This window comes from Anser cygnoides, chromosome 1 (genome assembly GCF_040182565.1).
Source record: "Anser cygnoides isolate HZ-2024a breed goose chromosome 1, Taihu_goose_T2T_genome, whole genome shotgun sequence".
Lineage (NCBI taxonomy): Eukaryota > Metazoa > Chordata > Aves > Anseriformes > Anatidae > Anser > Anser cygnoides.
The window spans coordinates 37,344,648-37,356,676 of NC_089873.1; the positions used below are offsets into that span (position 1 = coordinate 37,344,648).

General features: G+C 40.3%; 1 protein-coding gene across 3 annotated transcripts in view; it reads left to right on the forward strand.

The window, feature by feature from the left end:
- MSRB3 (methionine sulfoxide reductase B3) overlaps positions 1-12,029 on the forward strand; it is an 84,616-nt gene that overhangs the window by 41,895 nt on the left and 30,692 nt on the right. For all 3 annotated transcript variants that reach the window (XM_066992606.1, XM_066992598.1, XM_048065406.2), the window contains one exon: positions 3,135-3,163. In XM_066992606.1, coding sequence (XP_066848707.1) covers positions 3,135-3,163 — 29 coding nt within the window. The remainder of the gene's footprint in view (positions 1-3,134; positions 3,164-12,029) is intronic.

Genomic DNA, 12,029 nt, shown 5'->3' on the forward strand with positions numbered 1-12,029 from the left:
TAACAACTTCTGTAATTCTATGCCCTGAATTTTGCATTGTTTCCCAAGGTGACACGATGACCATGACATAGGTTATGACCATGAGTGGCTCCTAGTGCTACCTCCTGTGTTGCGTTTTCTTTCATGGCCATTCGGCTGTTGCCAGGCGAAGTTCGATTCATTTATCTCCCCATATTGGTTTCCTGATTTGCTGTCCAGTAATTTATGACTGCATGGAGCTTTAGTGCTCATTCTACTGCCCGGTGACCCTTGCGGCCCTTTCTCCCCACCTATTCTCAGCCTTGTGGGCCCCTGGGCCAGTTGTTGGCCCCTGGGCCAGTTGTTAATGCTGCAAGATGGAGGGCCTGGTATGTCCATGCCAAGGTGGATAAAAGGTCACCAGCCCCATCTTGCACAGCTTTTAGCATATGGCATCGTGGATCAATATGATGGCTATGCAGTGCCATATCATGAGAGATACTTCATCAGAAGTCTGCAGCAAAAGTCAAGTGCTAGGAAAGGCTAATCAACCTTTCGGTATCATGTCTGTTGCCAAATTAATAAATAAAAAAAAAAAGGAAAACAAAAAAACAAAACATGAATAAACAGAAATAAATAAATATTTCATCCTGCATTGGTTTACTGTGGGAGTAAATTACGGGTCAGTTAAAAAACAAGGAGGGATAGCTGTAAGGGCCTGTTTGAGAGCTTACTTTAAAAAAATGGAGAGATGGTTTGACAATGTGGTGGTTGACACTGAAACAGAGCTGGGATGGAAACTCTCCCTGCCTGAAGAAGACTGGAACGTCAGTACTTCTTTTATTCTGCATCGACATCTTTTGAAGGCTTATGTGCAAGGCCAGAGGCCTGTCAGAGGGCGAGCAGAGTGTGAAGAGTTTCTAACAACTCAATGAACAAGGCATTCAGGTACAAGGTACCACTTGTCTAGTTTTTCACCCTTGCAGGCTGAGAACTGGGGTCCTTGTTTGACCACTTAACACCAAATACCTTGAATTTAGACGGCGAGAAGTTGATCGTGCAGATAAACAGATGTTGAGGGTAAAACCCATATGTTGTCTCTGACTTCCCCGTAGCGTGGTTCAGAGCTGACTTCTCGCTGGCCATCAATTGCTCATAGCTGCCCGTGTCCTAGACCCATTTAATTTACTAGTAAAGACAAAGCAGACACCTGTCCCAGCCAACTGCCCCCAGCTTTATTTGTTATTTGCATCGTGAGGCCAACTGTACTGAAATGTACCTACATGTAGGTAGCTGAGATGTTGCTCATGTAGTGAGGAGCCGGAACGCATGGTCCAGACAGATACACTGCAGCTTGAGGGGAATATTGTAAATAAAATATTGAGTAAGTAGCTTTATGTGAAACAGTATCTTTGACTTCAACTTGGTGGAATTCCCCCAGTTACGGACGTGCACCTTTTGCAGGGTGGGGACTTTATCCTGTGCATAAATACAAGCTGAAATGCACTGCCAAACGAGAGCATGGCATGGTGGCCTGGGCAGTTATTGGTGGTGGTATTTTCGAAGGCATGTCAGCAACATTTGCTTTCTTCACTGTGTTTTGGTGGTACACTATCAATTAGAAAGATAGACTATGATTTTTCCCTTCCATCTTTTCACCGCCTGAGCTATATTTAAAATATGAAAGACTTGAGCACTGGGGGAAGGTAAAGAATGAGGAAGAAGGGAAAAGGGAATTGTTTCCTTTCTGATGGCTTTAACTGTTTCCTCCAATTGTGCAAACTTGTTCATTTTTTGACCAGGATGGATTTTGAGGGTGGTTTTTTTGCTGTAGTTTAGATCCTTAGTACGGGATTATGATGCCAATTATGCAACATATGTAGAGTATTTGTAAAATGAATCTACAGGTACCTGCGTGTGCAAGCCTTTCAACTCTTTTTTTTTTTTAAAAAAAAAAAAAAAAAGCACTGTAACTTCTGAAAATACATCCTCTCCCTGATGTAACATACAAAGATCCAACATTGTGCTTCCCCCCTAGAACTTCTGGGGAAATGCACTTTCCTGCCGACGTATCGTCCTGTAACAGGACTCCTGCTGGTAGGACCTTGTGTCCTGCTGTGACAGCCATGACCATGTGTGCCACTGATTGTTAGTGGGCAATATAAACCTGATTGGAACATGCCCGCTAATTGGTTTGAGAGCTAGATATAGACAATGCTGTTTTATAGCAGATTGTGTAGATAGGCCTAGTCATAGGGTTAATTCTGCTTGACAGCACATCAGCAGCATCTTGAGAGTAATTACCCAACTTAAGTTTTCCCACAGTTGAATTGAGATCTTCAAAGGCTTCTACATTTACAAGTATTATTAACCTATATCTGAAACATGATGTTCCCACAAGGGCTAATTTTTTCTTTCTTTTATTAAATATACAGGTTATAGGGTTCATTTGCTAAGTGCTAAGCCCTTAGAAGAAAACACTACTTGTTAGAGAGGGAAAAATCTGTAGTGCACGACCAAAGCTAATGGTGCATAATGCACACATCATTGTCTTTTTGCAAAGACTTTAAAACAAGTTAAAATTTAGGTCTGGCTCCCTTCCTCTCTCCCTCTCTTCCACCCCCCGCTTTCCACTTTTAAGAAAATCAAACCACTTATTCCTATGTGCAGAGTGAGTAAATTGAAGACACACACAAACAAAACCCTCCTAGGATGTTGTTCAATTAAGTGCAGATCATTGGATACAATACATATGACATTAATGAAACGGTATCTGCTTCAAAAATAGATTGGAAACATTTGTGAATAAATTAAATCCTGTTAATGACTTTTTAAAAATGAAAATGAATTAAAACAATATTTATTTCATAGGAACAACTGTGTGTCATGATTCACAGAATATAATTTAATCCTGTTTTAAATTTATATTCTATTTTCTGTGTTCATTTTGTGATTTGTCTTTTAAAATATCGTCTTTGTAACTGTTCATTATAAAAACCCAAAATATTAAAAATCACAGCTATCATTTGTGTTCAAATGCCATCAAATGCATTAAATATTAACACACACAGACGGGTAGTCTTGTTAAATGCAATATTTGCTGGGGAGGGAGGCAAATGGCTTTTATGGCATGAAGCGGATCTTGTAACTTATGATCTTTTTATTTTCTTTTGCAGGTCAGAGACAAAGTTTGACTCCAATTCAGGTATGTTTAGATTTACGGTGTTTTGCTGAATGTACACTACTCAGGTTAATCTCAAAAGAGTAGTTTATCAGTTCAAGTTCAGTTTAGTTTTAAACAAACTGGGGTAGGTCAGCCTTAAAAAGGATCTTCATTTCTCACCCTCTAAAAACACCATCATTACAGTGAAACATTCGCTTTCATTCCTTTCATTAGTTCCTGTCTTTTTACTTTTTCCCAGAAGATGATCAGGAAGATGTATCTTGCGACAGGCTTTAATTGATCCAGAGAAATTATAGTGCAAATAAATGATAATACAGGCTAAAGCAAATGGAGGGTTGAAGTGAAGTTTGAGAATGATCACGGCTTTAAAGGAGAATGTTTTTCTTCCTGGTGGACAAAGACATTTCATGGGAATTTGAAGTCAGTGCAGCCTATCTGTCAGGAAACAGATGATTTGTCATCAAATTTTCGTGACAGATGCATGTACACAATGCATGCCAGACCAGTCTGTAGAGCTCTCTCTAGGAGGTTTACCGAAAGGCAGTCTCTCTCCAGTTGGCTTTTTAAAGAATTTTAATGTGTTGTAGGGATTGGGAGGGAAGTGAAGGTCATTCTAACAGGTTAATGTGTATCTAACAAGACAAAAAACACAGGACAGCAAACAGGGGCACAGTTGGGAAAAAGGCAGAGCTCCTAATACCAGACTCTTATTTATTCGGTTAACTATTCTTGGCTGTTCCTAAACATTAAACAATAGTAGATTAAGAATAGGCTGTTGTCCTGAAACTAGCTGAAATGTCCATTGCCTGGCAAAGTCACTCAAAATAATTTTTTTGTTAAGGTGGAAAAGACTTTTTTAAAGAGAAAGCCTGATATTATCATGGCAATCTTGTGCTTAGGCCTATGTTATCTTCTAATCAATTTGCTTAATGCGGTGATTGTAATTGCTTATAATGATATGCATTTTACAATACACATTAATCAGATTATTTATGAAATAGCTTGGTTCCTTTTATCCCAGCTACAGCATGATTTGGGTTTGAAATGTGAGGTATTACTTTGCTTTTTCTTTCCACACTAGATTTTATCTTTGGAACTGTATGGGAGTGAAACCTACAGCAGGAAGCATTTATATAGCTAATTCCAGCATCTTGTGTACTTGAGTCATCTTGCTTCTATTATGATTTTAGTCTGTGAGTTTGAGGTTACTTGTTTTAAATGCTGCTTGAATGTACCATATGCTAAGATTGTTTCTTAGATCCTGACCAAACAGGTTCACATGGGGGGATAGCTTCACATATTTTGTGCCATCCCCCCAAAAAACAATGCCATGGAGTATGGTGTTAAATATCTCACTTTTCTGTGGAGGGGGAAATGCTGTCTGCAGGACTTCGGTTTGCTCAGCGGATTAAGCTACAAACACTTTTCTGACTTTTTATTTTGAAGCAGCATTCCTGTTCTGTGTCCTGCTCCTTGGCCATGAAGGCAGGGGTGTGGGATCTCCCCGGAAGCAAAGCCCAACTTTGGCACCATCACAGCTATGGCAAACGTTTGCTCAGTAGATGTTACCAGGCCTTCGTGACCGGCTCTGTAGGTTGAACGTGAGCTCTTAAATGTCTCTTCTTCATCTGTGTGGGCTCCACAGGCTTTCTATCCTTGAGAGTGGGCCCCTATTCTGGGTGCAGACTTCTACCATAACTCACATGGGGATGCTGGAAAGCCTGGTTGTCCAAAGACAGGAGTGATGGCTTTGCTCTGCCTGCCCCCCTGCTCTTCTGCAGGCACTCCTTAGGCATTACTCCTACAGAATAGGACCAGATGTTAGAAAAGGATTTGTAAGTAAAGACCTTTTATCATAGACCATACAAAAAATATATAAATGTAAATGAGCAGTAAAAGCCCCTGAATCTTCTCTGTCTCCACGTTTTTTGCTGCTCTTAAATATTCTCTGGACTTGCACCAGAATTCTCCGCAGCAGGTGGTCAGCCAGCTTTGTTTGCTGAGTATCAACATCAACAGGTACCGTGAATGTCACAGGGAATTTTAAGCCTTGTGCTGTGCTGCTTTCCGCTTCAGAGTGCTTTGTATGCCGTCGGGGATACAGTTTGGGAATGTCCAGGGCTGAGGAACTTTTTAGATTTATTCTACTTTTTTTCTGCAGAGACTCACTTTCATCTTCTGCTTGTGATCCCGTTCCCCTAAATCCCTGAGGAAGCCTTCGGTTTGAAATGTTTCAGGCTTTCCTGTCATGGGACCCTGGCCGTCTGCCCAAGGTTTGAAGGCTTCTCACCTGGTGATCCAAGGTGAATCACCAGTGTGAGCGGCTGCTCAGCCTGGGCTGGGCTCTGGCTCAGTTTATTCTTTGCCCCAAATGTTGTCTTTGGAACAGAGAATTACAGACATTTAATGGCTTGGTCTTATCATTGCTGCCTCTTTCAGTGTCACATCCCAGGACGGTTGTTAAATGATAATACAAAAAGAAGATTAAGCACGCAATTAAGATGGCATTTTAAGAAAAAAGAAGTTACAGAAAGTTCATAACCTTAAAGTGCATTTCATGTCCAGAAACACCAAGACTGCAAAAACCTTTATCTTTGTGAAAAGTAGAGCAGCCTTCCCTTTACAGGGATGGTGCTCAGATCTTCCACCAAGAAGCTCTTCTTGGTGGTCAGATAGTATAAGCACTTAGAGCTTATCTTTTGTTCCCAGTATGTGAGAGCAGCGGAGAAATAGAGACAATGAGATCAAGTCAGCATGTTTCACCCAAATAAAACATCACTGTTTTTATTTCTCCACCAAACAACTTGCTGTCCTGCTCCCAAAACCAAACAAAAAGCCCAAACCTCCCGGTGGCTCTGAGCGACCAGGAGGGACCGGAGGGATGCATTGGTGATGGCAGAGAGGCATCTTGGTAAAAAAATCTTTTTCTAATACGAGGGGATAAGATGCTCTGTGTAGCACCATGTTCTGCATACCATGTGCCTTTGAAATGTGTAAATGTGGCAGTGCTTTTAAAAGGGCTGCTGCCATTTGAAATCAATGACTCTGTATTTATGTGACCTTGAGTTCCTCGGAGACACCTTATGGTACTTTCATGTCCCTCGTTTCGTTTTGAATTCCCCAGACTGTGATTCATGAGTAAACCAGTGATCCTGCAAACTGGAACAAACATGCTTTGTTTGAGTTTATCTCATGTTACTCAAAACAGCTCAAGTGTTGAACCTGAGAATGAGATAATTTTATTCTAGAATGAATATTTTCCTACAGGGAGCTGTTCTGCAACCTGCCGCGCGCCCTAAATTAACCCTGATGTTAATTCCAGTTAACTTGTGAGCCTTGATGTGCCCTTGTTAAGCATTTATCAATGCTTATTGTACTTCTTTTCCCTAGAAATAGCTGTGAAGTACTGAGGAATTAAAAGAAGTCTTTCTGAAGCGAGTACAAAGTCTGGAATACAGCTTTAAAAGTGCCCAGTAGGCTCACCATAAATGAAACCCTGGAAATAGTGTTCAACACTGAAATATTAGGCAAACATTGTCAAAAGAAGATTAATTTGAACTTGAGAATTAACTTAAAAGAAGGCTGTAAAATTCCTATAGTGATGATCAGGATTTATCATATAAATAGCTATAACATCTGTAGGGGACGCACATTCCTCATCTCATGGCTAACAGTTCCATCTGAGGAACTTTTTTTTACTCTGCTGACTCTTTATAAGTCTAGCTGGCAGAATTTCTGTCTCAGAGACCAGGGGGTTAGCTTCACGCTGTTAGAAGATCCCATGAAATGAAACAATTTTGCTTTCCTGTCACAATATGATGAATTTCGCTGGAACTGGAAATAGATTTTTCTAAAAAAACTTGAAAGCGAAAAAGATTGGAAAAAAAATAGTTTTTCTCAAAATTTGTTAAGGAACAAAGTAAACCACAAAAAAACGCAGCTGAATCAAATTTGTTCTAATTACTAGAATTTTGGGAGTGTCTAAAATGCTTGGCGTGCTATGTGCTTGGTTAGCAAATTTTAAAGGCTCGTATTTGCTTTTGGTGCAGAGCAATACCAGGCGTATAAGAATGAATTTAAGAATGTAAGAATTATATTGGAATGGTAAGTTAAGGAAAGATTTCTTTTTTTCTTATTTAGAGAAAAAAATATACTTTTTTATGCTGTTCAATAGCAGGGAGAACTTGTGTATCTCAGAAGTTGCCACTGAACTCTGTATTCCCACTTTAGAAAAATAAGCATGGAAAATTCAAACAACCGTCTCAGCACGTCCTCTGCACACCAGTGAATGGTAGTGGTGAGTTTCCTACTGCCTGCAGGGAGGGCTGGAGCTTTCTTGGGAAGTCTCCTGTGATATTTGGTGTATCCTGTCTGTCGCTGCGGAGGTGAGCCATGTGATAGTCAAGTGATAGTTTTGGCAGTGAAATTGTGAACGGGAAGAAATCCGAGGTTTGTTTTGTGTTAAAGAGGAGCCACAAATCCCCGGACAATACACTTGGACTCCAGTGGAGTCTCTTTTATGTACGTGTCACTCAGAGGGTTGAGCAGAGGAAGTCAAAGGGCGCAGTGGCAGAAGAGAGAGGCACGTCCAAGGGCACACGCTGCCTTCAGCTCTATCCTGCATCGCCTGCTCTGCCAGCCTTCCCCCCCTCCCAAAAAAGAGATGCGTCTCCAAATCCAGCTCTTCTCTTTCTCCGCTCGATTGAACCACACACATCTATAAAATTAAGCGAAACGCACAGATCGTCTGTGTGATTTTGTACCACCGTTTGTGTAAATACTTCGGAAAACTTTCCAATTAGCATCAGGAATTAAGGCATAATAGCTGCCTGTGCAGCTAGAGGCTGTCCGGAGGGACAGCTACACACCAGCTTTTGTTGGATCCCTGCCACCCCAGCAGTCAGGCACAAAGCAGGTCAACGAGACCCCGACAGTTTCTGGAATTTCCTTCGCCTGCCGTGTCTGGAATCACAGTGTCTACTGGTGACTCTGCAGTTTGCTCTCCTCTCTGCACGTTGCTTTTTCCACCAGAATGACTGTACCCCATGTCTTCAGCACTGCATAGCGCTGCCACCCCTGTGTCCCTGTAAAAGTTGCCATCCTTGCCTCTCTCACCTCTTGTATTTACTGCTTTATTTCCCTTAATAAGGCCCCTGTAATGTACTAACTCACCGGGCTACATGATTCAGCACAGGTGTTAGAGAAAACTTGAAGAAAATTATAAGGTTGGGGTGGTCAGAGGTTTTCCTCTCATAAATTCCTCTCAGCTACACTTCCAGATGTTCAGCAATAGACTTTACAAACTCTCACTATCAGCGCTGATTTCCCCTAGCCTGACATCAGTCCCATTGTACGAAAGCCATTGGTACAACTAGCAAGAGCACAAGGAGCATTTCTGCTGAGTAAGAAAGAAATTAAACCCAAAAGATATCATGAAAGTGAGCATCTCTTATCGACCCTTGCTACTAGGGAAGCCTAAAAGACACTTAACTGGCCTGCAACCTTAAGTCTCTGTAGCAGCAGGGAACTTAGTAACATCACCTGTCAATCAACTGATTGGTAGATCTAAGTACGGGTTACCAGATCAATTCCTGAAGTTTATTGATGTCAGCTTCTTTATCCAGAAACTGCATCCAGGTTGTGATAGAGCTGTTCTTAATTTCTTAGCAAGGCCGAGTACTTCCAGGAACTGAGGGAGAAGAGACATTTGGTGTTCGTAACAAAATCATATCAACAATCTCATTGGTCACCTTACAACCAGGGAATTAGGTTTAAAAGGATTAATTTCAGAGTCTGTAACAGGGAAAGTGGCAAAATCAGCAGAGATACCGTAGAGTATCTCTGAAGGGTGCTCCACAGCTTTCTGGATGAGGCAAATGACCTCTCCAGTCTCTTTCTCAATGAATTATTTCTTTCTCCCTGGCCACCACGACTGTATGGGTTCCTGAAAGGGTGCATGAGCTGGCACAGTGAGACAGTGGAAGAGAGCAACTACATAAAGAGAACAGCAGCTCAGATTATCTTATTTGTCATTACTTGTTAGTGCTATTTTGCTCTTGGCATTAACAACTCTACAAGCAGATCGTTAGGGATGCAATGGCTGGAGAGCACGATCTGTTATATTCGTTCAGCACTGGGACACGTCCTTAGATCCAGATGCAAGCTGAACCATCTGTTGAATGTTTTCAGGGCTGCGCTACAACGTGATCTGGAATATACATGGCTGGGACATGTAACTGATACATCCCAGTGAGTTATGTGCTAGTAACAGCGCTGACCTGTGGTAACTGATCGCCACCCTCATATTTCTCTTCTGAAGAATGGCAAAAGACAGACAAATTATTTCAACATACAGAACAATTTCAATTCATGGCATTTTAATTCATCAAGTTTTAATTCATGGAGGGCTGATGAAAAATGTTGTAAGCATGCAGAAAAATTTGCATATCTAGGATTTTTGAAGAAGGTAGCCTGTTGCCAGAGGACTCCAAAAAGGGACATTTCCAAATTCTATTCATGGTTTTCCGGTTGCAGATATTTTTTTCTTCCAGTTTCTATTCACCCTACTTCTATCTGAGCTTGTCTAATCCTTGCTATGACAAGCATGATTCTTCTCAACTGTCAAATTATTTTTAATAGAAAGCCTATTCATTTCCATAAGCTACATCCATGAATCTAGCAACTGAAGGCCAACGGCCTCGATCAGTCTCACAACAGACTTCAGTCTTCCTGTGTGATTTCTATTTTGCATTTTCCTGAATGATATATTCCTCCCTCCAATAAATTCTGTTTGTGTTCTCATTAATAAGGCAGCTACTTACGAATGCTCTGCCCTTGTGAGCCATGCTCACTGTGCCACTCCTGCATGAAGCACTTTTTTGTCATGTAGTAAGAACTGTGCGTTAAAGGGCTTCACTCAGTGAGCCAGGAATATAACATCAACAAAGTCAAATACAGTTTTATATTTTTGTCTTACATATACTTTAATAATCGTTGCTGCTTTTTTCTTGTCTTGCTCTGGGAATCTTGCTGAAAAGCTTGCAATGTGTTTAAACTGGTTCTGTAATGAAAATATTTACATTTAGGTATTCCATTTTAATATCATTCATGTAAGCAAATTCATCAGATTTATTTAGGAGGATTTTTTTTTACGCTTTTTTTCTAAGTACTAAAGATCATCTTTTCTACTTTTTATTTCATTGTAAATATAAAAAAAGGTCTGTCCTTAAGAAACAATTTGGAAAAAGTAGTCTTAGAAGACATGAGTGATGTATAAATCATGGTTTTATTACATGGAATTGGAAACTGCAGTGCTCTGTTAAATTATAATGTAAGCTATAAAGTAGATTGGATGAAGATTTTTTATTTGTCATAAATGTAGTCGCTTCACATAGGTTTGTTCTATAAGGGAATTAATTTTGATAGTCAGAAAAATTTCTCTTTCAAGTTAGCAACATTCAGCAACATAACATCTTTACTGTCCTGGAGAGCTGGATTTCTTAAACACAGAAAAGTTGTGATGTTTGCTTAGACCCGTTAATCATTGTGCAGTTTCTTACTAAACAAGGCTACCTAATGACTTTTCAAGAGCTACTCTCATTACAGTCTTGTTCAGTGGGCAAAGCAGAAGATTTCTGGTGATACTCTTGAATTATCATATACTTTCAAACTTCATAAAGAGTATAAAGGCTTTTTCTGTTCTCTTTAAAAGAAGATTCATTCAGTCAAATTAACCCTGTTACAGACTAACTGTGATAATTAACTTTGCCATAGTCCCATTTAATTAGCCAAAAATGGAATATGTGCAAAAGAAGCCACAAGAATGGACAAGCAGGGTGGTTTCTGGTCACAGCTGTGGCTCATTGAGATCATTATATAGCTCAAATGCAATTTACCCACACCATGTACAGTTCAAGTCAGTTGTATTGTTTCATTGCATTATTAGTACTCTATTCATTTAACCATGAAGTGCGGAAGGAAATTGCTTGTCTGCTTTGTAATTTGGAAAATGAACTATAATTCATTTGTAAGTGGAGTATTGCGGCACTGTGCATCATATATATATATATATATATACTTCTGCAGAGATTTTGAAGAATGGCAACGTGGGATACTATTTAGCTCACTGCATGGTCCCAGGAAACAAGAATTCTGTAGGATACAAGAATTCTTCATGTCTCCACTACCTTCTGATGCAGAAGCTACCAGTATCTGGGTATATATAGGTGGCTGGGATGTGCAGGTTTGAATGTAATTTGGATGGCTTCTCCCTATTTTTGACGTTGTATGGGCATCCACTGATTCTGTACCCTGTTCCAGCATGCCCAACAGCTCTGTGACCTTGGACAAAGTCCCTTTTCCCTATGACTTTTTCCTCCTGCCTGTTGTCTGTCAAAACAAAAAAATAGTTTGTTTACATTACAAGGCTTTCAAGGGAGAGAGATGTCTATTGCTATCAAGCATGTCCAAGACCTAGTGCAGTGGAAACACTTTCTTCATTCAGATCAACCTCCTAGGTCCACCATAAATCATGGGTGGCCTTTATGAAGTATCTCCTTTTAGTCTGAGCAAATGAAGTTATGTTAGAAAGAGTCTTTGGAAAATAATATAAAAAGCAGCATGGTAAATGTATTCAACTGCAGCTATGTATTAGCCCGCAGCTAAACACCAGGTTTTCACTTTGCCTACACAGTCACCAGTACCACAAAATTTGTGTCGAGGGGACCTGTTATGTGCAGAAGAAATACGATTTGTACAAATGGTCTTCCCAGACCCAGAATCCTCCACCTTACTGAACTGCATGCTTTCTGCAGCAGAATGCATGACTGTGGCTTTAGATAAAGGCCTGAATTTGTTTATTAAACTCCAATATGTAGTAATAGTGGAA